We start from the raw sequence: 27,678 nt of genomic DNA, 5'->3' as shown, positions 1-27,678 counted from the left end.
TTTCCACCAATCAGGGCAGCCGCCAGAGTCCATGCACCCAGAGAAGCCGCCCTCTGACCCCGCTAGCAGTTGTTAGTTTGTTTTGTTTGGGGGTTTTAGTGAAGGGACAGGGGAGGGGAGGGGAGGGCTGCCTTTTGACAGGTCAGACAGCAGGAACTTGAAGGAGGTCTTTAACAGAGAGAGAGAGACAGCCAGGCATAGAGGGAGAGAGAGACATCCGGGGAGAGAGAGACAACCAGGGAGAGAGAGGAAGAGTCCGTGAGTTGGTTTCAGCAGCGCCAGAAACAAGGCTCTAGCTACCCCACATCTTTCCTTGCCTTTGTTTCAGCTCCAGTGTTAACAGTCTGATTACTGCAAAGAAAAGAGAGAAAAGCTGTCTCAGTTAATACACACCCACTCTTTAAGATGTGGATCATGTTTTTTGGTGAAAAGTGGGACCATTCATGCAAAGTCCATTCCATCAGCAGAAGGAGTTTCCTTGATACCCCTGTTTGCGCAGCTGTGCCCTACAATTAAATTACACCTCAACCCTCTCTTTGCATGATCACCCCCCCCCCCCCCCCACCCGTTCCCACATACCTCCTCTGATCGAGCTGGGAGCCTGGTCGTAGGGGATCCCAGTTGCCGGGGATAAGGGGAGAGGTGAGGAGGCTAGAGGGGTGCACGTAACCTGTGGCTCCCCCTACTGGAAGTTGTAATTGGGGAAAGGCCCGTGAAGCCTCCATGGGTCAGAGGAGCGGCCTGTCATGTAAGGGGTGTATGCCTTTGAGGCGTGTCCCTGGAGTCGGAGCAACTAACCGTCACGCCGCAGAGTGAGCTCTGACAGGCCGTGGGGGATGGGGCCGCCGTTCGGATCGAGCCTGTCAGCTGTTCCAGCAGCTAGCGCCCGCTGTTCTGCTCCGAGTATAGCTGAACCCCACCGATTGAGAAACCCCCCACAAGGACTGTATTAGGCTTTTTAGGGTTTTCTTCTCTGCCCATTTTTAGTTTTGGGGCGGGGAGGGCTGGGCTTCTATATATGTGTGTGTGTGTGTGTGTGTGTGTGTGTGTGTGTGTGTGTGTGTGTGTGTGTGTGTGTGTGTGTGTGTGTGTGTGTGTGTGTGTGTGTGTGTGTGCGTGTGTAAGTGTGAGCATGTCTAAGTGTCTTAGTGCGTGTGTGTGCGAGACAGTGTTGAGGGGTATAATTGGGAGCACAGAGGGAGCTTCATCTCTCCATCTTATGATTTAGAGGTGAAGACAAGAGCCCGCGGGGGCCCCCTGTCAGAGCTTTTGGGCGCGCTCGGCACAGACTTCAATAAAAACACACAGAAAGAATTCCCCTACAGGGGCGCCTGGCTGAATTGCTGACGCCGATGTAAAAGATTCCGTTTTCAGTGAATCATTTAGTGCGCGACCCTGCTTGCCTTCACTACACAACGTGACAACGTCAGGGAGCAGCTCCCTCCCCCCATCCTATCCTCCTTTAAACACAACAAACCCAAAGAATACATATATTTCACTCATCAATCTCCTCCAGTTCCTGCTCTCACTCCTTCACCCTCCTCCTATTTTTGGTCTCTCTCTCTCTCTCTCTCTCTCTCTCTCTCTCTCTCTCTCTCTCTCTCTCGCTGTCTCTCTCTCTGTCTCTCTCTCTCTCTCGCTGTCTCTCTTTTGCTCTCTCTCTCTCTTTTGCTCTCTCTCTCTCTCTCTCTCTCTCTCTCTCCCACTCTCTCTCTCCCTCTCTTCCTGTCATTACTAATGTCAGGTGTAGTCGGAGGGGTGTGTGTTGTTTCTTCGGGTAACCACAGCTTGCCCGGTCGACTGTACGGTACAATGGGACTAGGCTGTCGCAGAAGCACCACATTACATCGGAGCCACGTCATCAGACATGTTCTGAGAAAGTAACAGAAATGTTTCAAAGTGTTGTCACAATCTCACAGGCTCCTGCTGTTGGCGTGCACCAGAGGGAGATGGTGCCTTCTCAGCCCTTTTTTGTCTCTCTCCTCCCTATTGTTGTTGTTTTCTCAACTCTGTTCTCTGTTTGATTGTTAGCACTGTTATTTAGTGTGGTGCGGTATCGCAGCATGCTTGTTTTTTTCTCTCTCTCTCTCGAGGAAGTATTATTTTTGTGGGTTTTGACAGATGGGTGGTCGGTTCTCAGTTGGTGTTGTAGTCGGAGTTAAAATTAGACGAGTTGCCTTTTTTGTTGTTGTGTGACTTAGAGAGCTGTCATCTTCCTAGAAGCTGTGCCGAGCCTGTCAATCAGACACAGAGTGTTTTTAATCTTCTTTGTCCCACGTCAGGAGGTGGTGACGGGTAGACCGAGGATTCACTCCCCTGGACAATACCATTCTGCCACATGCTCATGCACTCTGATGTCACATGCAGCAACCAGTTAAGAAACATGAGAAGTTTCTTCCTCGACTTAAACCCGCCACCAGTCAATGGGGGAATCAAGCAATGGCTGCCAGTGAGTTTTGAAGACATATCTGACGTGACAGAAGTCTGTTAGAAAGTGTTTTGTGATCTTGTCAGAGATATGGTACATCTTCTGACAGCTGGAAGGAGATTGGCAACATAACAGCAGTCAGATTGTCACAGGAAAAAAACAAAACCCAGCTGATTCTAATTCCAAATCCTCCACTTCATAGCAGGGTAATGAACAAGGGTTCCCTTCCTGTATGTGATAACAATGGTGTTTTGTAATTCTATAGCCTTTCTAATAATACTCCCATGAATAGAACACTAGGAAGAGAACCTTTGTCAACCAAAGCAGTCTAGATAGTATATGATATCTCACAGAATGCTGTGTTAGCCAGTAGAGTATGTTCATAGGGAATCTATTACTAGAGAATGATAGGAGATCAGCTTTTCCCCCAAGCAGAGTTACAGTAGCAAGTAGACTACCTGACTGAGACAAACCAGAGAGCAGATTCATCTTGACCCTGTGTACAGTATGATTGGCTAGTAGCTTTATAGAGGGCTGTGTCTCTCTTCTCCTCCAACCCCCAGTGGCCCCAGACTGAGCACTCTCCCTGAAGACCTCTCCTGAGATCTGACTCTTGTTTTCGAGGAGCATCCTCTGACAGTCTTAATTGACAAGTGGTCTCTCACCAAGGCCATGGAGAAATTCACTCTCTCTTTTGCTCTCTCTCTCTCTCTCTCTCTCTCTCTCTCTCTCTCTCTCTCTCTCTCTCTCTCTCTCTCTTATTCTCTCTGAAAATACTACTCTGGGCATGTCTGGGATAAGTGCATTTTTCTCTCCTTTCCTCCTTTCCTCCTTTCTCTCCTCTCATCTCAGGTCCATCCAAGGCTGTGTTGTGTTTACTGAGAGGAACTAAATGGAGCCGTCAGAGAACAGCGAACACAGAGCAGAGCTGGGGAGAACAGACTGGGGAGAGCAGACTGGGGAGAACAGACTGGGGAGAACAGACTGGGGAGAACAGACTGGGGAGAACAGACTGGGGAGAACAGACTGGGGAGAACAGACTGGGGAGAACAGACTGGGGAGAGCAGACTGGGGAGAACAGACTGGGGAGAACAGACTGGGGAGAACAGACTGGGGAGAACAGACTGGGGGGAACAGACTGGGGAGAACAGACTGGGGAGAACAGACTGGGGAGAACAGACTGGGGAGAACAGACTGGGGAGAACAGACTGGGGAGAACAGACTGGGGGGGGCAGACTGGGGAGAACAGACTGGGGAGAACAGACTGGGGGGAGCAGACTGGGGAGAACAGACTGGGGAGAACAGACTGGGGAGAACAGACTGGGGAGAACAGACTGGGGGGCAGACTGGGGAGAACAGACTGGGGAGAACAGACTGGGGGGAGCAGACTGGGGGAGAACAGACTGGGGAGAACAGACTGGGGAGAACAGACTGGGGAGAACAGACTGGGGGGGCAGACTGGGGAGAACAGACTGGGGAGAACAGACTGGGGAGAACAGACTGGGGGAGCAGACTGGGGAGAACAGACTGGGGAGAACAGACTGGGGAGAACAGACTGGGGAGAACAGACTGGGGAGAACAGACTGGGGAGAACAGACTGGGGGAGCAGACTGGGGAGAACAGACTGGGGGGAGCAGACTGGAGAGAACAGACTGGGGAGAACAGACTGGGGAGAACAGACTGGGGAGAACAGACTGGGGAGAACAGACTGGGGAGAACAGACTGGGGAGAACAGACTGGAGAGAACAGACTGGGGAGAACAGACTGGAGAGAACAGACTGGGGAGAACAGACTGGGGAGAACAGACTGGGGGGAACAGACTGGGGAGATCAGACTGGGGAGAACAGACTGGGGAGAACAGACTGGGGAGAACAGACTGGGGAGAACAGACTGGGGAGAACAGACTGGGGAGAACAGACTGGGGAGAACAGACTGGGGAGAACAGACTGGGGAGAACAGACTGGGGAGAACAGACTGGGGAGAACAGACTGGGGAGAACAGACTGGGGAGAACAGACTGGGGAGAGCAGACTGGGGAGAGCAGACTGGGGGGAACAGACTGGGGAGAACAGACTGGGGAGAACAGACTGGGGAGAACAGACTGGGGAGAACAGACTGGGGAGAACAGACTGGAGAGAACAGACTGGAGAGAACAGACTGGGGAGAACAGACTGGGGAGAACAGACTGGGGGGAACAGACTGGGGAGAACAGACTGGGGAGAACAGACTGGGGAGAACAGACTGGGGAGAACAGACTGGGGAGAACAGACTGGGGAGAACAGACTGGGGAGAACAGACTGGGGAGAACAGACTGGGGGAGCAGACTGGGGAGAACAGACTGGGGAGAACAGACTGGGGAGAACAGACTGGGGAGAACAGACTGGGAAGAACAGACTGGGGAGAACAGACTGGGGAGAACAGACTGGGGGGAACAGACTGGGGAGAACAGACTGGGGAGAACAGACTGGGAAGAACAGACTGGGGAGAACAGACTGGGGAGAACAGACTGGGGGGAACAGACTGGGGGGAACAGACTGGGGAGAACAGACTGGGGAGAACAGACTGGGGGAGCAGACTGGGGAGAACAGACTGGGGAGAACAGACTGGGGAGAACAGACTGGGGAGAACAGACTGGGGAGAACAGACTGGGGAGAACAGACTGGGGAGAACAGACTGGGGAGAACAGACTGGGGGAGCAGACTGGGGAGAACAGACTGGGGGGAGCAGACTGGGGGGAGCAGACTGGGGGAGCAGACTGGGGGAGCAGACTGGGGAGAACAGACTGGGGAGAACAGACTGGGGGGAGCAGGGTTGAGAAGCGGGGGATGAGGAGCAAGCATGAGGAGAATTGGGGCTGAGGGGGTTGGATGAGGAGCGGACTGGGCTGGGTATGAGGAGCGGGACTGGGCTGGGAATGAGGAGCGGGACTGGGCTGGGTATGAGGAGCGGGACTGGGGTGGGGATGAGGAGCGGGACTGGGCTGGGTATGAGGAGCGGGACTGGGCTGGGTATGAGGAGCGGGACTGGGCTGGGTATGAGGAGCGGGACTGGGGTGGGGATGAGGAGCGGGACTGGGCTGGGTATGAGGAGCGGGACTGGGGTGGGGATGAGGAGCGGGACTGGGGTGGGGATGAGGAGCGGGACTGGGCTGGGTATGAGGAGCGGGACTGGGGTGGGGATGAGGAGCGGGACTGGGGTGGGGATGAGGAGCGGGACTGGGCTGGGAATGAGGAGCGGGACTGGGCTGGGTATGAGGAGCGGGACTGGGGTGGGGATGAGGAGCGGGACTGGGCTGGGTATGAGGAGCGGGACTGGGCTGGGTATGAGGAGCGGGACTGGGCGGGGTATGAGGAGCGGGACTGGGCTGGGTATGAGGAGCGGGACTGGGGTGGGGATGAGGAGCGGGACTGGGGTGGGGATGAGGAGCGGGACTGGGCTGGGTATGAGGAGCGGGACTGGGCTGGGTATGAGGAGCGGGACTGGGCTGGGTATGAGGAGCGGGACTGGGGTGGGGATGAGGAGCGGGACTGGGCTGGGTATGAGGAGCAGGGCTGAGGAGTAGTGCTGAGGGGCTTGGACAAGGAGCAGAGCTGAAGAGAGTGTCTGGGGAGTCTAGATGAGGAGGGTCTCATGGCTCCCCTGGGCTCCTGATGGGTGGAATGGCAATAATGCAGAACAAAGTAACATGTTGAAAAAGGGTGGTATGAAGGTGTATTTCTAAACACCAAAAAGGAAATATTCAAATGGGTTATACTGCTCTGTGTCATATATAATGCATGATAATAGGCTTTTCATTGACATCTTCAAAATGGATGTACTGTATGTTCGTCTCAAAGGCACAATTGAACGTTACACAAAAGCACTTACAGAAAGAAAGAAAGAATTGGACAAACCTCCGAGCAATTAGTCCACCGCCTCCGCTCTTTCTTTGTCCACCTCGCCATTGTCCTCTTTCTAAAAGTCACTCCTCCTACCTCCGCTTTCCACATCCTTCTTCCTCCGAGACCATACAAGGTTTCTGAGCTGAACCCACAGTTGGTTTAAGTGTAATGAAATGTATGTCATGTCTGTGGCTCTGAGGCTTTCGCTGCCCACCCCCCACCCCCCACCCCTGGCCCTGTGAAATCCATGGGTCTGTTCTGACAGGAATGCCTGTGTGGCTTCCTCTGCAGTGATCTTTACCCCCTCCGGGTCCTGTCCGACTATTTCAGGACGTCCCTGTGATTTGAGAGTGGACTCAACCGTCCACGCATGCTTCAGAGAATCGACAGAGGAGGAGGAAAAATAGACAGAGATGGGATGGGGTTGGAGGGATGGAACATTTTGACAGCTCGACTAGCAGGCCTCTGGGAAATCCTACTCTGATGCCTGACTGGAGAGAGAGAGAGAGGCTCTGGTTTAATAATGTTTATTAATGTGTTGAACCTCCACGTACGGAGCAATGCTATGGTGAACTGGTGCTATTCTTGGGGCTATGAAATCTAGTAGACACCCTTTTATTTGTTGGATTAGTGAATCATTTTCTTGTGTGTCCTTTTCCATCCTTTCATTTGATGTCGATGGGTTCAGATAATGGAAACTATGGCAACGGAAGTCAGGTGCAGTCAGTGGCTGCAGAGGAGAGCAGAGGCACACAAGCTGAGCCGTGTCCCAGATGCTGCACATTTGAATTTGAACATATATTGACTCAATTCCTGGTATCTGTTTATTTATCATATATTCAATCTTTATGTAGATTAGTGAGAATATAAATCATGCGTGGAGCGCCTTCCTTCAATGGTGTGTGTATGTGTGTGTGTTTGCTTTTGTGTGTGTGTGTGTGTGTGTGTGTGTGTGTGTGTGTGTGTGTGTGTGTGTGTGTGTGTGTGTGTGTGTGTGTGTGTGTGTGTGTGTGTCTCTGTGTTTGCTTTTATGGGTGTGTGTGTGTGTGTGTCTGTGTGACCTTATGGGTATGTGAGTGTGTGTCTGTGTGTTATTTCCACTCCGAGAGAGTGTGCGTGCGTGTCCACTATATTAGACAGGGGGCGTCGACGGGGGTCCCCCAGCGTGTGTGTGCCTGGGCTCTGTTCAGAGCTCTCGGCGCCAGCAGGGTGCGCCATTCCAATTTACCCATCAGCCACGAAGGGAGGGGGTAAGAGCACGGGGCATCGCTGTCAGAGATTTCACATTGGAGGGAGGGAGATTACCAGTCAGGGGACCCCTGTGAGGAGGTGATGAGGGAGGGAGGCTGCAGGGGCATAGCATGGGGGACAGAGGCCTGGGAGGGGGGAGGAGGGGTGAGACTCGTCTCAGAGCCACCCTGGAGTCAGCGGGCTTTTTGGGAGGGGGGAGAAGGGGTAGGAGGGATGGGGGGATGAGGGAGCCAGTGGGCTTTCTTTTTTTATGGGGTGGCTGGGGAGCGTAGAGAGAGTAGCTGCCATGCCAAGCAGCACATCTGCCTGACACCAGGCACCAGGCACAGTGATGACACAGTGGATGCTAGTCAGGGACTGTCCATCCTCATCCTCATCTCTGGATGTTGAGGTGTTGGCTTGATTCTGGTGAACTGCTGTGGTGGATGTCTTGTTTCTCTTTCACCCCAAACTGTTTTCCTCTCTCTCTCTTTCTGTCTCTCTCCCTCTCTCCCATATCTCTCTCTCTTTCTGTCTCTCTCTCCCTCTCTCCCATATCTCTCTCTCTCTCTTTCTGTCTCTCTCTCCCTCTCTCCCATATCTCTCTCTCTCTCTTTCTGTCTCTCTCTCCCATATCTCTCCCTCTTTCGTTCTCAATTGCACTTGGCCTTGTAGGCTATTAGATCATATTTAAACTCTCAGACTGAGTCCACTGTCGGTTCTATATTTGAGTGTCCGCCAACCAACCCAGCCATTCTGTAGCAGTTCAGCCCCAGAGGCTCCACGGTCTGTCGGGGAGACGGGACGTTCCAAACAGCATAACTCCCTCTCTCTTTACACTCTCTCTGCTCCCATTACTTAATTATATCCAGGTGTTTTCCTCTCTCAGGTTCTTTCTCTTGGTGGAATGAAAATGTAACCGTGAATACATAAGGCAAGATTGAAGGGGAGAGGAAAGGAGGAGGAAGGATCTGAATATGCTGTGTGAAGCAAATTATGGCCCCATGTAGATTCATCAGTCCTCCCGGCTGGATTAAGGGAGGGCCTTTCTAATGAAGTTCGCCCCGTCAAAATGAAGGGACTAATTCTGATTTAGCTGAGGTAGTGAACTTCCCCACTCCTAGTGAGAACAGCACCGTGGGGCGAGAGAGAGAGAGAGAGAGAGAGGGAGCAAGGGAGAGAGAGAGAAAGACAGGACAGGGGAGAGAATAGACTAGACTAGGGACAGATTAGGTAGCGAGAGAGTATGTCTCTCACAGAGCAAGAAAAAAAAAATGATTATGCAAAACGTCTGTCTAGTATTTGCTGAGATGTATTAAATTTCCAGCGCAGGCGCCTGTGTTATATAAAATGATGCTAATGTCTGGCGGACCCGCTGCGAACGGTGGCTTGCTGGTCCCGAGCATGCGTGGCTGGCCGCTACATGGAGCGTGCTCAGTGGGACTCGCTTTTTCTATTACGGAAAACCTCTAGACACCTGATGATGAATTATCTCTCACCAAATGTTCCCCTCTCTTTTTTGTGTGGAAAATATGAGCGTTTTTCTAAATGACTTTGGAGAGCCCGGCGTGGGGCTCGGTGCTCTGTGGTCTGCGCCAAGCGCAGGGGTAGAGGGGGGTGTGGGGAGGGGGGGTGTAGAGGAGGGAGGAGGGGATGGGGGGGGGTGGTCCCTCTGCAGCAGGCTAAGGGGGTCAATTAAGGAGAGCACTGATAATTATAAGCCGGCAGAAACGCAGGGGCTGGCTAATTGTACAGTGCTCCATGCCGCGAGCCCAGCCAAGGGGCCTCTCTCCATTTCGCCAGCCCCTCTCACCAGTCCTCTCTCCTCTCCCGTTCCTTTGTGTGGATGGGCCGCATATGACCCCATAGAGCCACACGCCCCTCAGCATGCACAGCGCTGCTGCCACAATGAGGCGAGGGAAGAAAGGCTCTTGCATGTGTGTCGTAGTTAACTTTTCACAATCAGGTCACTCACTCTTTTCATGGGTAGAAAGAGAGATTTTTGTTAGATTCATCCCCTCTTCTTTGCCTGTTTGTGTGATTTGCTTCTGTGTTTTTCTCTCTTCAGAGTCAGAGTCTTGTGATGTTGTAACGCAGGGCTATAGTCCATTTGACCTTTATGTTCTCCTAAAAAGACAAAGGCCCAGCAGTTTAGAATAGGGCCTGGATTAAGTAAAAGAGAGCAGTTGACTGCAGAATGGTGTTTGTGCGGCTGCAGGGGGTCTAGTGCTCCACTGCCATCCATCTCAGCAGCTAGCCTGCACTGTTTGTCCCCGACGGACCTCCATACCCAGCCTCAAGCTGCAGTGCCTACACATAATTCGTTAACAAGTCTTCTGCTCTGCTCTCCCTTTTGTTGTGGTGTTTTTTTGGGGGGGGGGTGGGTTTGCTGCAGCCTCAATGACCTACCAACTATTAATTTGTCCAAGTTATGACGTGTCTTTCTTGCGTTAGGAATGATGGCAAAACTGTAACCTGTTTAGCAACAAAGTAGATTGCATAGCCCCCTAAGTAGCATGCAAACTCCAGCTCTTATGCCACATGTCTCATGTCTTCTGGCGATTGATTGGTTATAGCATGTCTTTGCATGCATTGTAGCAGTCTGTGCATTACCCGTTACCAGGCTACACCTTTGCTACCGTGTCTTCAGACGTTACGCATTTTTATCTCCACACCAAACCCCTGTCAGGTTGGCAAGTCAGTATGTGCCTGGACCCAGCCACTACGACCGACCGCCATTGGGGGGGGCGAGGCATTTAATGTAGGTGGTGGAGATAGAGAGGAAGTGGAGACTAGCTGTGCTCTGTTTAGCACCTACAGCGTGCACTGTGCACTGCCGTGCGTTCAGGTTCAGATTCAGCCTGCATCAGACCCAGAGGCCTGACACTCTCCCAGCGTCTGTTTCCCAAACGGCACCCTATTCCCTTTATAGTGCACTACTTTTAACCAGAGCGATATGGGCCCTGGTTTAAAAGTAGGGCACTATAAAGAGAATAGAGGTGCCATTTGGGACACAGGCTTGTATCCCCCCTGAAGCCCCACCCCAATCTCCCCCACTGACATGTCACACCCGACAATCTCACCCCTTGGTTCGGTTCCCTCTGGAGGGTTGGAACAAACGTCACACAGAAATGGCATGAACTTGGGAACCTGACATGGGGTCTTTTTGTCTGCCTGTCTGTGACACCTTGGTTCTCTCTCCTTGTTCTCTCCTCGCAATCTTCCAGATTCCATTATTCTCTCTTTTGTCATGAGTGGGTACTCTTTTCCGCTACACATCTCTCCTATATTATTCTGGTTTCCCTCATATATCTGGTATAAAGGTCATTTTATCAGTCCTAACGAGGTAATTAGCTAGCATTTGACCATATTAGGTCATCGTTATCATCATACTGGTATAGTAATGAGGGTGATTTCCAGGATTAGATAGCTTTCCTGTAGGGTTTATTCTATAATGTTGTACATAATTGCATGTCCTCCTCTTTAAACTGAGAAGGCAGGAGATAGACATTAGTTATGTTCGCCTCCAGGCGCCAGTTCTCCAATCAGCCTAGGTCCAGTGGGAGCCTGGTCCCTGTGCGGTAGCTAGCTCCCACCTACCAGCTACATCCACATCCCCGCCCCCTTCCTCTTCTCAACGCTCTAATGGGCCTTGTAGTATCTCTAAAATGAACCCGAGTTCCACGTGAGAAGTGGTTCTATATCTCCAGAGAACACACACACACACACACCACCGTACAGAGAGGCGGCGTTGATTTTGTATTCACCCATAATTCCCTGGGCCTTAATCACTCTGATCCCCCCCCCCCCCCATTATATGTTAATATATAGTTCCCGTGGAGAGGTAGAGCCAAGTAAACCCACCTACTGTTTACAGGCCCTGAGATGTCTACTCTACCATGCTACAGTACCATACACAACCATATAGCTTTTCTCCATATACTAGTATGTCCTCTCAAAACCCAAATGAGATCCTTCTCTTGCCTTCTGTCAATTTCTAAAAGTATAACAGTCACAAGTATCATTTCTGAGTTTGTAGATGAAAGCTGTTGGAACGGAGGATATGTGACTGAGTCGTACAGAAACAGCCGTGGCCCAGTCTGGATTTTGTGGCTTACCGTGTCCTGTATTAGTGGAACAAGCTTTCCCCTTTCAGGACAGCGAGTTCCTGCCCATCTTTCACAAACGTCTGAACCCAATCAATCCCAACGATTATGATACGTTATTGTCTCACGTAGCTTTCTTAAGATGAATGCACTAATTGTAAGTCGCTCTGGATAAGAGCGTCTGCTGAATGACTCAAATGGAAATGGTAATGTCATTTTATGCCTGGCAATTCCCTCAGATGTATTCTATTTGTTCTCTGTGACCTATAGTACATTATATAACGGGTGGGTCTAATCCTGGATGCTGATGGATTAAAACTGGGTTCCAGCCAGTGTCAATTCCACAAGTTACCACCGGCTAAATCTATGATGTTAAAATGCCTATTTACTCTGTTCCATCTGACTGAGCAATCCATTGTCTCATCAGCCCAGCCAGGTAATTTATATACTAGATCTACACTGTAAAAGCATGAAGACATTATCTCCCATTTCTTTTTGGTTTTCAACAGCGGAGATTTGTATAAACCTTGTGGTCTGTCTCTCCGACATTTGCAGCATTGTCTTAATATCACAAGGAGCTGTGAAATAAATATGTTTGAACTTTAAGGAAACATTCTGTTAAAGTCATGAAATACTGAGAAAATAATGTTTTTTGTCAAGTTCCTTAAATGTACTGAGAATATTCCAAAGTTAAGCAACTGTCCTGCACCATTCCCAGAAAGATGTGGGAAGGTTGTAAGCAAAATAACCTTAGGGCAACCACGATCACACCAAGCTCAAATAAACATATGGTTCTCAGAGGGTTACAGTATGTACACAAAAAGTGATCAAATTAAAGATCCTATATCTGTACTCTACGTACTCATACAGTATACACAAAGCTGTACTATCATTCATGTATAAGTGGTGTAAGCAACACAACTTGGACAGCCAGACAAGACAGCAAGAAAACAAACCCCAGTGTCCCAAACAACCAAAACAACCTTCAACAGAACATGAACTTCAGCCTGGTTACTAAAGACTAAACACAAGAAGAAGAAATAGTACTGTCCTTTTTTCGAAATAGTATTCCACCTCCGTCTCCCTCCTTCCACATGGGAGAGATATTAGGCGTTTGTGTTTTAAGGAGCTGTGGAATACATAAACCATGAGCCTTAGGAGTGCCACCAGGCCCTGTGGATATGCAGATAGGCTTGCTTTGCTCGTGTCAGGGACGCTTAGAGGAGCAGGAACAGAGCAGCTCTCATCTAAAGGATTTCTCTTATGAGTGCAGGGGGACAGGGTGGTGGCAGTGGAGGGAGGGACACTCAGGAGAATGGGAGGGAGGGAGGGAGGGAGGGAGGGAGGGAGGGAGGGAGGGAGGGAGGGAGGGAGGGAGGGAGGGAGGGAGGGAGGGCTGCCAGTCCCCAGTGGCTCTGTGACTATATCCAGAGTCTGCTCCTGTCGGTGCAGAGTGGGCCGGGATGGGGGCTCTTGAATGCTCTGTGCTGATTTGACAGCCCTGGGGGAGGCCAGGGGAGCGACAGGAAGTGACCTCACACCGACGAGGGAGCTATAGGGGAGCGCTGGCTGACTTCCTCCTCTGACTCTCACTAAGGAACAGACTGCCAGTGTGATCCAACCCCTGCTCCACTGCTGCATACAGACCCGTCCCCCCCATACACAGCAACATTACAGGGACTGTCAGTGCGGAACAGGCGTGTACTCTCCACACTTGTCCTGTGTTCTTTTACACACTCACTCTTCACATACACACATGCACACTTACACACGGAAATACACATACACACATGCACACGTACACACAGTAGTGAAAACTTCTCATACTAACAAGCAAACACGTCTTAGATTCACACATACACACCCACTCACACTCACCCACACAAACACGCATGCACCCAAGGTCAGACAGTTGGGCAGGTGCAGAGTTATCTACATAATGAGGCAGGCCAGGTCTCTGAAGGGACAGGAATGTGCTGCAGGGTTAAACCATGGCTGCACCTATGGGCACAGGCATGGAGCACTCTGAATACACACACACACTCACGCACGCACGCACACACACACACACTCACGCACTCACGCACACACACACACACTCTCACGCGCACACACACACACACACACACACACACACACACACACACACACACACACACACACACACTCACGCACGCACACACTCACTCACTCACGCACACACACACACACACACACACACACACACACACACTCAAACACTCACAGCCACGTTGAATGGGGATCAAAGTGGATCCAACTCGTTCGCTATCTTAAACAGGTGCACAAATGATTCACACACACATACACACACATACGCACACACAGCGTGTGTTTCAAAAGGGAGGGCAAGATCACAAGCGACATGATCATCTCCTCTGATTGTTATTTGTACCTATCCATCCATACTGTAAGCCACTGAGCCAGACACACACGGTAAGACAATAGCTCTTCCAGACTATGCCAGCTTTAAATGTTTGTTTTGAGGCCTTAGTAGAATTTTCTCATCTGCTTTACAGGGCCAGATGGTTGGGTTATAAGGAGAAGACGGCAGGCCTAGAGGAGCCTGTGGTGACATACTGCACAAACAGACTCTGTCTGTAATACATGAGTAGACTCACCATGTTGCCCTTATTTCTAGAACAACCCAGGTCATTGGGTTGTATTTTTCACTCTATACTCCAGTTCAATCTTGAGGTATAGAATAGGCTAGTCACCAAAACAGATAAACAACTGTATTTCTTTGTTACTGTAACACCCTTATGAAGTGACTCCACCCCACTTGTAAAGGTGTAAACCAATTTAATTGAACCTGATATTGTCATTTGTTTATTTATGCTATGTGGTAAAGCTTGTTGTAATCGACAGCAGGTTTCAGAAATTAGTAGATTGTTATAAATTTGCCAAATGTTGTTAGTGGAGTGAACCAGCCCATGTTGTTTAATGTGTGCTTTGAGCAGCGAAACAACAATTGACCATAAAAGTACAAATGGGAAAGTCACTGGCAGTGTGTGTGTCAGGGTTTTAAAACACGGGCATCTAGGTGGATCTGGGTTCAATCTGTTCCCGTTCATCGCAGGCCATTGTAGTTTAGCTGAGCGGCGTTGCCAGATCTGTGAGTCAGGTTGCCAGATTTGCCCAAGGCCCATCCGTTAACACTCCGCTCTGATCCTCCAGGGCCTGGTACAGCCACAGCTTGTGGATTGTGTGTTTGCACGTCTGGCACCCTGGGCCCATGTTGTGTGCAATGGGCTGTAGAGACTGAAGGATGAGCCCCAGCCCTGGTTGGGCCCCCAGAGACCCTCCTCCCCATATCCCCCACCCCCCTCTAGTTGGCCCCGTGCCTGGACCCATACTTCACGGGACCGGGGAACTTTGACAGAGCACAGGCCCAACCCCATGGAGAGTGCACAAGGTTTTTATTGAGGTGCAGTTCAGGAGATGGGCAGGACCGCTCCAATTGGCTCTGTGGAAGTCTGAGTCAGCGGATCGTTGTGCAGCAAATGAGCGGTAGGGCAGGTTGAGTGTCTGAACCAATGCCAGTTATTTCAGCTATCAACTGCCTTGTCGGTCCAAGGTAATCTAACGTCTGTAGGAAGACGTGCCACACATTCTAATGTGATGGGGGAATGGAGACACACGCCATTGTCATGGGCAATATCTAACTTTATGCATTAATTATGACTAAAATAGGATATTTTTATTCGAGGAGAGATGGAGTCAAATTGAAGTGGACAAAAACGGATTTTAACAGATTGTAATTTGACTCATCCACAATAATCAGAATAATGTCGTTGGTGGTTATGTAGTGGGTTGCCATGGTGATAATGAAGGGATGTAAAGGTTGATATGGTGACATCTCTATAATGACCACTTATCGAATCCAATTGAATGCTACTCGTATTGTTTATTTTTATATTTTGATTAGGAAATAACTATGTTTCCACGCTTGGCTATTCTTACATTTGTCACTTAATCTGTACATTAGCCGATATGCTTCTTTGTGTACTTTCCCTTATCAACCGAGCACTGCACTACATATTCATTTGCCCACACCAAGTCGCCCAGAAATTAATTTGTGTGTAAGCCAATCAAAAAGAGCCAATCTTGCCATGTTCAAAGTGCAAGACCTCGCCTGTGCAATTAGGCCCCCCACTGGTCGTCCAATTTATGCCTGATGGGTCCAGATCACACATTATATTGCTTCTCGTACGAGCCGTGAAAGTCACAGGCAGGAGCCTTTGACACAAATGTGTTGGAGCTAAATGAAATGGGGAAGGAGGAGAAAAGAAAAGGGATAGACTGGATCCCTCTCTGCTGTTGGTGCTCTGATTATTCACTTCTGACTGTCTTCTTTGGGGTGTTTTCTTGTTTCTGTCTCTATAGAAGAGGGCCTGAACCATGAGTGTAAGCTCTGCAGTCAGTCATTCGACTCGCCAGCCAAACTCCAATGCCACCTGATCGAGCACAGCTTCGAGGGCATGGGCGGCACCTTCAAGTGTCCAGTCTGCTTCACAGGTGAGTGCGTGTGTGTGTGTGTGTGTGTGTGTGTGTGTGTGTGTGTGTGTGTGTGTGTGTGTGTGTGTGTGTGTGTGTGTGTGTGTGTGTGTGTGTGTGTGTGTGTGTGTGTGTGTGTGTGTGTGTGTGTGTGTGTGTGAGTGTGTGTACGTGCGCATGTGCATGTATGCAAAGCCATGTTTCCATAAAGCTCATTATTTGTCTGAAATGGCAAATTGTTTTCTAAAGGAGCGGGGAAAGGTCAGAGAGGCAGGTCAGCGAAAGCTGAGAGCAGTTTACTGCAGGTCCCTTTTTATTTACTCAAGTTGCCTCCAGACTGACACCTACAGACTGTCATGAGCAGAAACAGAGAGAGAGAGAGAGAGAGAGAGAGAGAGAGAGAGAGAGAGAGAGAGAGAGAGAGTGTGTGAAGTGAAGGAGGGAGAATGAAGTGCTAATTGTGGATGTCGGTGGTGCTGATAGCTGTAATGATCTCATCTGTCTGTGTGCGAGGAGGTGGAAGGACCATGCAGGACTCCCCCGGAGAGGATAACGCCCTCCTTTAGTATCAACAGGGTTAACTATCTCTATAATGAAATCTGCAAAGTCGTTAACTTGTCTTCCAGCTCTTCACCACTCTTTCTCCCCCCTCTCTCAGCTCTATAGTTGTACTCTTTCTCCCCCCTCTATCAGCTCTATAGTTGTACTCTTTCTCCCCACTCTCTCAGCTCTATAGCTGTACTCTTTCTCCCCCCCCTCTCTCAGCTCTATAGCTGTACTCTTTCTCCCCCCCCCTCTCAGCTCTATAGCTGTACTCTTTCTCCCCCCTCTCTCAGCTCTATAGCTGTACTCTTTCTCCCCCCCTCTATCAGTTCTATAGTTGTACTCTTTCTCCCCCCTCTCAGTTCTATAGCTGTACTCTTTCTCCCCCTCTATCAGCTCTCTAGCTGTACTCTTTCTCCCCTCTATCAGCTCTATAGTTGTACTCTTTCTCCCCCCTCTATCAGCTCTATAGTTGTACTCTTTCTCCCCACTCTCTCAGCTCTATAGCTGTACTCTTTCTCCCCCTCTCTCAGCTCTATAGCTGTACTCTTTCTCCCCCCCCCTCTCAGTTCTATAGCTGTACTCTTTCTCCCCCCTCTATCAGCTCTCTAGCTGTACTCTTTCTCCCCCTCTATCAGCTCTATAGCTGTACTCTTTCCCCCCCCCCCTCTATCAGCTCTATAGCTGTACTCTTTCTCCCCACTCTCTCAGTTCTATAGCTGTACTCTTTCTCCCCACTCTATCAGCTCTATAGTTGTACTCTTTCTCCCCCCCTCTATCAGCTCTATAGCTGTACTCTTTCTCCCCCCCTCTATCAGCGCTATAGCTGTACTCTTTCTCCCCCCCTCTATCAGCTCTATAGTTGTACTCTTTCTCCTCCCTCTATCAGCTCTATAGCTGTACTCTTTCTCCCCCTCTATCAGCTCTATAGTTGTACTCTTTCTCCCCCACTCTCTCAGCTCTATAGCTGTACTCTTTCTCCCCCTCTATCAGCTCTATAGTTGTACTCTTTCTCCCCCTCTATCAGCTCTATAGCTGTACTCTTTCTCCCCCTCTCTCAGCTCTATAGCTGTACTCTTTCTCCCCCTTTCTCAGCTCTATAGCTGTACTCTTTTCTCCCCCTCTCTCAGCTCTATAGCTGTACTCTTTCCCCCTCTCTCAGCTCTATAGCTGTACTCTTTCTCCCCCTCTCTCAGCTCTATAGCTGTACTCTTTCTCCCCCCTCTATCAGCTCTATAGCTGTACTCTTTCTCCCCTCTATCAGCTCTATAGCTGTACTCTTCCCCCCCTCTATCAGCTCTATAGCTGTACTCTTTCTCCCCCTCTATCAGCTCTATAGCTGTACTCTTTCTCCCCACTCTCTCAGTTCTCCCCCCCCTCTATCAGCTCTATAGTTGTACTCTTTCTCCTCCCTCTATCAGCTCTATAGCTGTACTCTTTCTCCCCCTCTATCAGCTCTATAGTTGTACTCTTTCTCCCCCACTCTCTCAGCTCTATAGCTGTACTCTTTCTCCCCCTCTATCAGCTCTATAGTTGTACTCTTTCTCCCCACCTCTCTCAGCTCTATAGCTGTACTCTTTCTCCCCCCCCCCTCTATCAGCTCTATAGTTGTACTCTTTCTCCTCCCTCTATCAGCTCTATAGCTGTACTCTTTCTCCCCCTCTATCAGCTCTATAGCTGTACTCTTTCTCCCCCCTCTATCAGCTCTATAGCTGTACTCTTTCTCCCCCCTCTATCAGCTCTATAGCTGTACTCTTTCTCCCCACTCTCTCAGCTCTATAGCTGTACTCTTTCTCCCCACTCTCTCAGCTCTATAGCTGTACTCTTTCTCCCCACTCTCTCAGCTCTACAGCTGTACTCTTTCTCCCCACTCTCTCAGCTCTATAGCTGTACTCTTTCTCCCCACTCTCTCAGCGTTACAGCTGTACTCTTTCTACCCCCCCCTCTATCAGCTCTATAGCTGTACTCTTTCTCCCCACTCTCTCAGCTCTACAGCTGTACTCTTTCTCCCCACTCTCTCAGCTCTATAGCTGTACTCTTTCTCCTCCCTCTATCAGCTCTATAGCTGTACTCTTTCTCCCCCCTCTATCAGCTCTATAGCTGTACTCTTTCTCCCCACTCTCTCAGCTCTATAGCTGTACTCTTTCTCCTCCCTCTATCAGCTCTATAGCTGTACTCTTTCTCCCCCCTCTATCAGCTCTATAGCTGTACTCTTTCTCCTCCCTCTATCAGCTCTATAGCTGTACTCTTTCTCCCCTCTCTCAGTTCTATAGCTGTACTCTTTCTCCCCCTCTATCAGCTCTATAGCTGTACTCTTTCTCCCCCTCTATCAGCTCTATAGTTGTACTCTTTCTCCTCCCTCTATCAGCTCTATAGCTGTACTCTTTCTCCCCCTCTATCAGCTCTATAGTTGTACTCTTTCCCCCACTCTCTCAGCTCTATAGCTGTACTCTTCCCCCCTCTATCAGCTCTATAGCTGTACTCTTTCTCCCCCTCTATCAGCTCTATAGCTGTACTCTTTCTCCCCCCTCTATCAGCTCTATAGTTGTACTCTTTCTCCCCCACTCTCTCAGCTCTATAGCTGTACTCTTTCCCCCCACTCTCTCAGCTCTATAGCTGTACTCTCCCCCCTCCATCAGTTCTATAGCTGTACTCTTTCTCCCCCACTCTCTCAGCTCTATAGCTGTACTCTTTCTCCCCCCTCTATCAGCTCTATAGCTGTACTCTTTCCCCCCTCTATCAGCTCTATAGCTGTACTCTTTCTCCCCACTCTCTCAGTTCTATAGCTGTACTCTTTCTCCCCCCTCTATCAGCTCTATAGCTGTACTCTTTCTCCCCCTCTATCAGTTCTATAGCTGTACTCTTTCTCCCTCCTCTATCAGCTCTATAGCTGTACTCTTTCTCCCCACTCTATCAGCTCTATAGTTGTACTCTTTCTCCCCCCTCTATCAGTTCTATAGCTGTGCTCTTTCTCCCCCTCTATCAGCTCTATAGTTGTACTCTTTCTCCCCCTCTATCAGCTCTATAGCTGTACTCTTTCTCCCCCCCCTCTATCAGCTCTATAGCTGTACTCTTTCTCCCCACTCTCTCAGCTCTATAGCTGTACTCTTTCTCCCCACTCTCTCAGCTCTACAGCTGTACTCTTTCTCCCCACTCTCTCAGCTCTATAGCTGTACTCTTTCTCCCCACTCTCTCGGCTCTACAGCTGTACTCTTTCTCCCCACTCTCTCAGCTCTATAGCTGTACTCTTTCTCCCCACTCTCTCAGCTCTACTGGTGGACTCTTTCTCCCCCTCTATCAGCTCTATAGCTGTACTCTTTCTCCCCACTCTCTCAGCTCTACAGCTGTACTCTTTCTCCCCACTCTCTCAGCTCTATAGCTGTACTCTTTCTCCCCACTCTCTCAGCTCTACAGCTGTACTCTTTCTCCCCCCCTCTATCAGCTCTATAGCTGTACTCTTTCTCCCCACTCTCTCAGCTCTACAGCTGTACTCTTTCTCCCCCTCTATCAGCTCTATAGTTGTACTCTTTCTCCTCGCTCTATCAACTCTATAGCTGTCCTCTTTCTCCCCCCTATATCAGCTCTATAGTTGTACTCTTTCTCCCCCTCTATCAGCTCTATACCTGTACTCTTTCTCCCCCTCTATCAGCTCTATACCTGTACTCTTTCTCCCACTCTATCAGCTCTATAGCTGTCCTCTTTCTCCCCCCTCTCAGCTCTATAGTTGTACTCTTTCTCCTCCTCTATCAGCTCTATAGTTGTACTCTTTCTCCCCCTCTCTCAGCTCTATAGTTGTACTCTTTCTCCCCACTCTCTCAGCTCTATAGCTGTACTCTTTCTCCCCACTCTCTCAGCTCTATAGCTGTACTCTTTCTCCCCACTCTCTCAGCTCTACAGCTGTACTCTTTCTCCCCACTCTCTCAGCTGTACTCTTTCTCCCCACTCTCTCAGCTCTATAGCTGTACTCTTTCTCCCCCTCTATCAGCTCTATAGTTGTACTCTTTCTCCCCACTCTATCAGCTCTATAGCTGTACTCTTTCTCCCCCCCTCTATCAGCTCTATAGCTGTACTCTTTCTCCCCCCCCTCTATCAGTTCTATAGCTGTACTCTTTCTCCCCTCCTCTATCAGCTCTATAGCTGTACTCTTTCTCCCCTCCTCTATCAGCTCTATAGCTGTACTCTTTCTCCCCTCCTCTGTCAGCTCTATAGCTGTACTCTTTCTCCCCCTCTATCAGTTCTATAGCTGTACTCTTTCTCCCCCTCTATCAGCTCTATAGTTGTACTCTTTCTCCCCCCTCTATCAGCTCTATAGCTGTACTCTTTCTCCCCCCCCCTCTATCAGCTCTATAGCTGTACTCTTTCTCCCCACTCTCTCAGCTCTATAGCTGTATTCTTTCTCCCCACTCTCTCAGCTCTACAGCTGTACTCTTTCTCCCCACTCTCTCAGCTCTATAGCTGTACTCTTTCTCCCCACTCTCTCGGCTCTACAGCTGTACTCTTTCTCCCCACTCTCTCAGCTCTATAGCTGTACTCTTTCTCCCCACTCTCTCAGCTCTACAGCTGTACTCTTTCTCCCCCCTCTATCAGCTCTATAGCTGTACTCTTTCTCCCCACTCTCTCAGCTCTACAGCTGTACTCTTTCTCCCCACTCTCTCAGCTCTATAGCTGTACTCTTTCTCCTCCCTCTATCAGCTCTATAGCTGTACTCTTTCTCCCCACTCTCTCAGTTCTATAGCTGTACTCTTTCTCCCCCCTCTATCAGCTCTATAGTTGTACTCTTTCTCCCCCCTCTCTCAGCTCTATAGCTGTACTCTTTCTCCCCCCTCTATCAGCTCTATAGCTGTACTCTTTCTCCCCCTCTATCAGCTCTATAGTTGTACTCTTTCTCCTCCCTCTATCAGCTCTATAGCTGTACTCTTTCTCCCCACTCTCTCAGCTCTACAGCTGTACTCTTTCTCCCCACTCTCTCAGCTCTATAGCTGTACTCTTTCTCCCCACTCTCTCAGCTCTACAGCTGTACTCTTTCTCCCCCCCTCTATCAGCTCTATAGCTGTACTCTTTCTCCCCACTCTCTCAGCTCTACAGCTGTACTCTTTCTCCCCCTCTATCAGCTCTATAGTTGTACTCTTTCTCCTCGCTCTATCAACTCTATAGCTGTCCTCTTTCTCCCCCCTATATCAGCTCTATAGTTGTACTCTTTCTCCCCCTCTATCAGCTCTATACCTGTACTCTTTCTCCCCCTCTATCAGCTCTATACCTGTACTCTTTCTCCCACTCTATCAGCTCTATAGCTGTCCTCTTTCTCCCCCTCTCAGCTCTATAGTTGTACTCTTTCTCCTCCTCTATCAGCTCTATAGTTGTACTCTTTCTCCCCCTCTCTCAGCTCTATAGTTGTACTCTTTCTCCCCACTCTCTCAGCTCTATAGCTGTACTCTTTCTCCCCACTCTCTCAGCTCTATAGCTGTACTCTTTCTCCCCACTCTCTCAGCTCTACAGCTGTACTCTTTCTCCCCACTCTCTCAGCTGTACTCTTTCTCCCCACTCTCTCAGCTCTATAGCTGTACTCTTTCTACCCCCTCTATCAGCTCTATAGTTGTACTCTTTCTCCCCACTCTATCAGCTCTATAGCTGTACTCTTTCTCCCCCCCTCTATCAGCTCTATAGCTGTACTCTTTCTCCCCCCCCTCTATCAGTTCTATAGCTGTACTCTTTCTCCCCTCCTCTATCAGCTCTATAGCTGTACTCTTTCTCCCCTCCTCTATCAGCTCTATAGCTGTACTCTTTCTCCCCTCCTCTGTCAGCTCTATAGCTGTACTCTTTCTCCCCCTCTATCAGTTCTATAGCTGTACTCTTTCTCCCCCCCTCTATCAGCTCTATAGTTGTACTCTTTCTCCCCCCTCTATCAGCTCTATAGCTGTACTCTTTCTCCCCCCTCTATCAGCTCTATAGCTGTACTCTTTCTCCCCACTCTCTCAGCTCTATAGCTGTACTCTTTCTCCCCACTCTCTCAGCTCTACAGCTGTACTCTTTCTCCCCACTCTCTCAGCTCTATAGCTGTACTCTTTCTCCCCACTCTCTCGGCTCTACAGCTGTACTCTTTCTCCCCACTCTCTCAGCTCTATAGCTGTACTCTTTCTCCCCACTCTCTCAGCTCTACAGCTGTACTCTTTCTCCCCCCCTCTATCAGCTCTATAGCTGTACTCTTTCTCCCCACTCTCTCAGCTCTACAGCTGTACTCTTTCTCCCCACTCTCTCAGCTCTATAGCTGTACTCTTTCTCCTCCCTCTATCAGCTCTATAGCTGTACTCTTTCTCCCCACTCTCTCAGTTCTATAGCTGTACTCTTTCTCCCCCCTCTATCAGCTCTATAGTTGTACTCTTTCTCCCCCTCTCTCAGCTCTATAGCTGTACTCTTTCTCCCCCCTCTATCAGCTCTATAGCTGTACTCTTTCTCCCCCCTCTATCAGCTCTATAGTTGTACTCTTTCTCCTCCCTCTATCAGCTCTATAGCTGTACTCTTTCTCCCCCTCTATCAGCTCTATAGTTGTACTCTTTCTCCCTCTATCAGCTCTATAGTTGTACTCTTTCTCCCCTCTATCAGCTCTATAGTTGTACTCTTCCCCCCCCTCTATCAGCTCTATAGTTGTACTCTTTCTCCCTCTATCAGCTCTATAGTTGTACTCTTTCTCCTCGCTCTATCAACTCTATAGCTGTCCTCTTTCTCCCCCTCTATCAGCTCTATAGTTGTACTCTTTCTCCCCCTCTATCAGCTCTATACCTGTACTCTTTCTCCCCCTCTATCAGCTCTATACCTGTACTCTTTCTCCTCGCTCTATCAGCTCTATAGCTGTCCTCTTTCTCCCCCCTCTCAGTTTTATAGCTGTACTCTTTCTCCCCCCTCTATCAGCTCTATAGCTGTACTCTTTCTCCCCCTTTCTCAGCTCTATAGCTGTACTCTTTCCCCCCCTCTCTCAGCTCTATAGCTGTACTCTTTCCCCCTCTCTCAGCTCTATAGCTGTACTCTTTCTCCCCCTCTATCAGCTCTATAGCTGTACTCTTTCTCCCCCTCTATCAGCTCTATAGCTGTACTCTTTCTCCCCACTCTCTCAGTTCTATAGCTGTACTCTTTCTCCCCCTCTATCAGCTCTATAGTTGTACTCTTTCTCCCCCTCTCTCAGCTCTATAGCTGTACTCTTTCTCCCCCTCTATCAGCTCTATAGCTGTACTCTTTCTCCCCCTCTATCAGCTCTATAGTTGTACTCTTTCTCCTCCCTCTATCAGCTCTATAGCTGTACACTTTCTCCCCCTCTATCAGCTCTATAGTTGTACTCTTTCTCCCCCACTCTCTCAGCTCTATAGCTGTACTCTTTCTCCCCCTCTATCAGCTCTATAGTTGTACTCTTTCTCCCCCTCTCTCAGCTCTATAGCTGTACTCTTTCTCCCCCTCTATCAGCTCTATAGCTGTACTCTTTCTCCCCCTCTATCAGCTCTATAGTTGTACTCTTTCTCCTCCCTCTATCAGCTCTATAGCTGTACTCTTTCTCCCCCTCTATCAGCTCTATAGCTGTACTCTTTTTCTCCCCCTCTATCAGCTCTATAGCTGTACTCTTTCTCCCCCCTCTATCAGCTCTATAGCTGTACTCTTTCTCCCCCCCTCTCTCAGCTCTATAGCTGTACTCTTTCTCCCCCTCTATCAGCTCTATAGCTGTACTCTTTCTCCCCACTCTCTCAGCTCTATAGCTGTACTCTTTCTCCCCCTCTATCAGCTCTATAGCTGTACTCTTTCTCCCCCTCTATCAGCTCTATAGTTGTAATCTTTCTCCTCCCTCTATCAGCTCTATAGCTGTGCTCTTTCTCCCCCTCTATCAGCTCTATAGTTGTACTCTTTCTCCCCCACTCTCTCAGCTCTATAGCTGTACTCTTCCCCCCCTCTATCAGCTCTATAGCTGTACTCTTTCTCCCCCTCTATCAGCTCTATAGTTGTTGTCTTTCTCCCCCCTCTCTCAGCTCTATAGCTGTACTCTTTCTCCCCCCCTCTATCAGCTCTATAGCTGTACTCTTTCTCCCCCCTCTATCAGCTCTATAGCTGTACTCTTTCTCCCCACTCTCTCAGCTCTATAGCTGTACTCTTTCTCCCCACTCTCTCAGCTCTATAGCTGTACTCTTTCTCCCCACTCTCTCAGCTCTACAGCTGTACTCTTTCTCCCCACTCTCTCAGCTCTTCAGCTGTACTCTTTCTCCCCACTCTCTCAGCTCTACAGCTGTACTCTTTCTCCCCCTCTATCAGCTCTATAGCTGTACTCTTTCTCCCCACTCTATCAGCTCTATAGCTGTACTCTTTCTCCCCACTCTCTCAGCTCTATAGCTGTACTCTTTCTCCTCCCTCTATCAGCTCTATAGCTGTACTCTTTCTCCCCACTCTCTCAGCTCTATAGCTGTACTCTTTCTCCCCACTCTCTCAGCTCTACAGCTGTACTCTTTCTCCCCCCTCTATCAGCTCTATAGCTGTACTCTTTCTCCCCACTCTCTCAGCTCTACAGCTGTACTCTTTCTCCCCACTCTCTCAGCTCTATAGCTGTACTCTTTCTCCTCCCTCTATCAGCTCTATAGCTGTACTCTTTCTCCCCACTCTCTCAGTTCTATAGCTGTACTCTTTCTCCCCCCTCTATCAGCTCTATAGTTGTACTCTTTCTCCCCCCTCTCTCAGCTCTATAGCTGTACTCTTTCTCCCCCTCTATCAGCTCTATAGCTGTACTCTTTCTCCCCCCTCTATCAGCTCTATAGTTGTACTCTTTCTCCTCCCTCTATCAGCTCTATAGCTGTACTCTTTCTCCCCACTCTCTCAGCTCTACAGCTGTACTCTTTCTCCCCACTCTCTCAGCTCTATAGCTGTACTCTTTCTCCCCACTCTCTCAGCTCTACAGCTGTACTCTTTCTCCCCCCCTCTATCAGCTCTATAGCTGTACTCTTTCTCCCCACTCTCTCAGCTCTACAGCTGTACTCTTTCTCCCCCTCTATCAGCTCTATAGTTGTACTCTTTCTCCTCGCTCTATCAACTCTATAGCTGTCCTCTTTCTCCCCCCTATATCAGCTCTATAGTTGTACTCTTTCTCCCCCTCTATCAGCTCTATACCTGTACTCTTTCTCCCCCTCTATCAGCTCTATACCTGTACTCTTTCTCCCACTCTATCAGCTCTATAGCTGTCCTCTTTCTCCCCCTCTCAGCTCTATAGTTGTACTCTTTCTCCTCCTCTATCAGCTCTATAGTTGTACTCTTTCTCCCCCTCTCTCAGCTCTATAGTTGTACTCTTTCTCCCCACTCTCTCAGCTCTATAGCTGTACTCTTTCTCCCCACTCTCTCAGCTCTATAGCTGTACTCTTTCTCCCCACTCTCTCAGCTCTACAGCTGTACTCTTTCTCCCCACTCTCTCAGCTGTACTCTTTCTCCCCACTCTCTCAGCTCTATAGCTGTACTCTTTCTACCCCCTCTATCAGCTCTATAGTTGTACTCTTTCTCCCCACTCTATCAGCTCTATAGCTGTACTCTTTCTCCCCCTCTATCAGCTCTATAGCTGTACTCTTTCTCCCCCCCCTCTATCAGTTCTATAGCTGTACTCTTTCTCCCCTCCTCTATCAGCTCTATAGCTGTACTCTTTCTCCTCCTCTATCAGCTCTATAGCTGTACTCTTTCTCCCCTCCTCTGTCAGCTCTATAGCTGTACTCTTTCTCCCCCTCTATCAGTTCTATAGCTGTACTCTTTCTCCCCCTCTATCAGCTCTATAGTTGTACTCTTTCTCCCCCTCTATCAGCTCTATAGCTGTACTCTTTCTCCCCCCTCTATCAGCTCTATAGCTGTACTCTTTCTCCCCACTCTCTCAGCTCTATAGCTGTACTCTTTCTCCCCACTCTCTCAGCTCTACAGCTGTACTCTTTCTCCCCACTCTCTCAGCTCTATAGCTGTACTCTTTCTCCCCACTCTCTCGGCTCTACAGCTGTACTCTTTCTCCCCACTCTCTCAGCTCTATAGCTGTACTCTTTCTCCCCACTCTCTCAGCTCTACAGCTGTACTCTTTCTCCCCCTCTATCAGCTCTATAGCTGTACTCTTTCTCCCCACTCTCTCAGCTCTACAGCTGTACTCTTTCTCCCCACTCTCTCAGCTCTATAGCTGTACTCTTTCTCCTCCCTCTATCAGCTCTATAGCTGTACTCTTTCTCCCCACTCTCTCAGTTCTATAGCTGTACTCTTTCTCCCCCTCTATCAGCTCTATAGTTGTACTCTTTCTCCCCCTCTCTCAGCTCTATAGCTGTACTCTTTCTCCCCCTCTATCAGCTCTATAGCTGTACTCTTTCTCCCCCCCCTCTATCAGCTCTATAGTTGTACTCTTTCTCCTCCCTCTATCAGCTCTATAGCTGTACTCTTTCTCCCCCTCTATCAGCTCTATAGTTGTACTCTTTCTCCCTCTATCAGCTCTATAGTTGTACTCTTTCTCCCCCTCTATCAGCTCTATAGTTGTACTCTTCCCCCCCCCCCTCTATCAGCTCTATAGTTGTACTCTTTCTCCCCCTCTATCAGCTCTATAGTTGTACTCTTTCTCCTCGCTCTATCAACTCTATAGCTGTCCTCTTTCTCCCCCTCTATCAGCTCTATAGTTGTACTCTTTCTCCCCCTCTATCAGCTCTATACCTGTACTCTTTCTCCCCCTCTATCAGCTCTATACCTGTACTCTTTCTCCTCGCTCTATCAGCTCTATAGCTGTCCTCTTTCTCCCCCCTCTCAGTTTTATAGCTGTACTCTTTCTCCCCCCTCTATCAGCTCTATAGCTGTACTCTTTCTCCCCCTTTCTCAGCTCTATAGCTGTACTCTTTCCCCCCCTCTCTCAGCTCTATAGCTGTACTCTTTCCCCCCTCTCTCAGCTCTATAGCTGTACTCTTTCTCCCCCTCTATCAGCTCTATAGCTGTACTCTTTCTCCCCCTCT

The 27,678-nt window shown here is 49.3% G+C and overlaps 1 protein-coding gene across 5 annotated transcripts in view; it reads left to right on the top strand.

Annotated features, from left to right (window-relative positions):
- LOC135558777 (zinc finger protein 521-like) overlaps window positions 1–27,678 on the top strand; it is a 166,090-nt gene that overhangs the window by 99,928 nt on the left and 38,484 nt on the right. For all 5 annotated transcript variants that reach the window (XM_064992901.1, XM_064992900.1, XM_064992896.1 and 2 more), the window contains one exon: window positions 16,049–16,180. In XM_064992901.1, coding sequence (XP_064848973.1) covers window positions 16,049–16,180 — 132 coding nt within the window. The remainder of the gene's footprint in view (window positions 1–16,048; window positions 16,181–27,678) is intronic.

The sequence above is a fragment of the Oncorhynchus masou genome, chromosome 17 (genome assembly GCF_036934945.1).
Source record: "Oncorhynchus masou masou isolate Uvic2021 chromosome 17, UVic_Omas_1.1, whole genome shotgun sequence".
In the NCBI taxonomy this organism is placed as follows: Eukaryota; Metazoa; Chordata; class Actinopteri; order Salmoniformes; family Salmonidae; genus Oncorhynchus; species Oncorhynchus masou.
The sequence above is the reverse complement of the archived record's forward strand: the minus strand, read 5'-3'. Positions and strand labels throughout refer to the sequence as shown.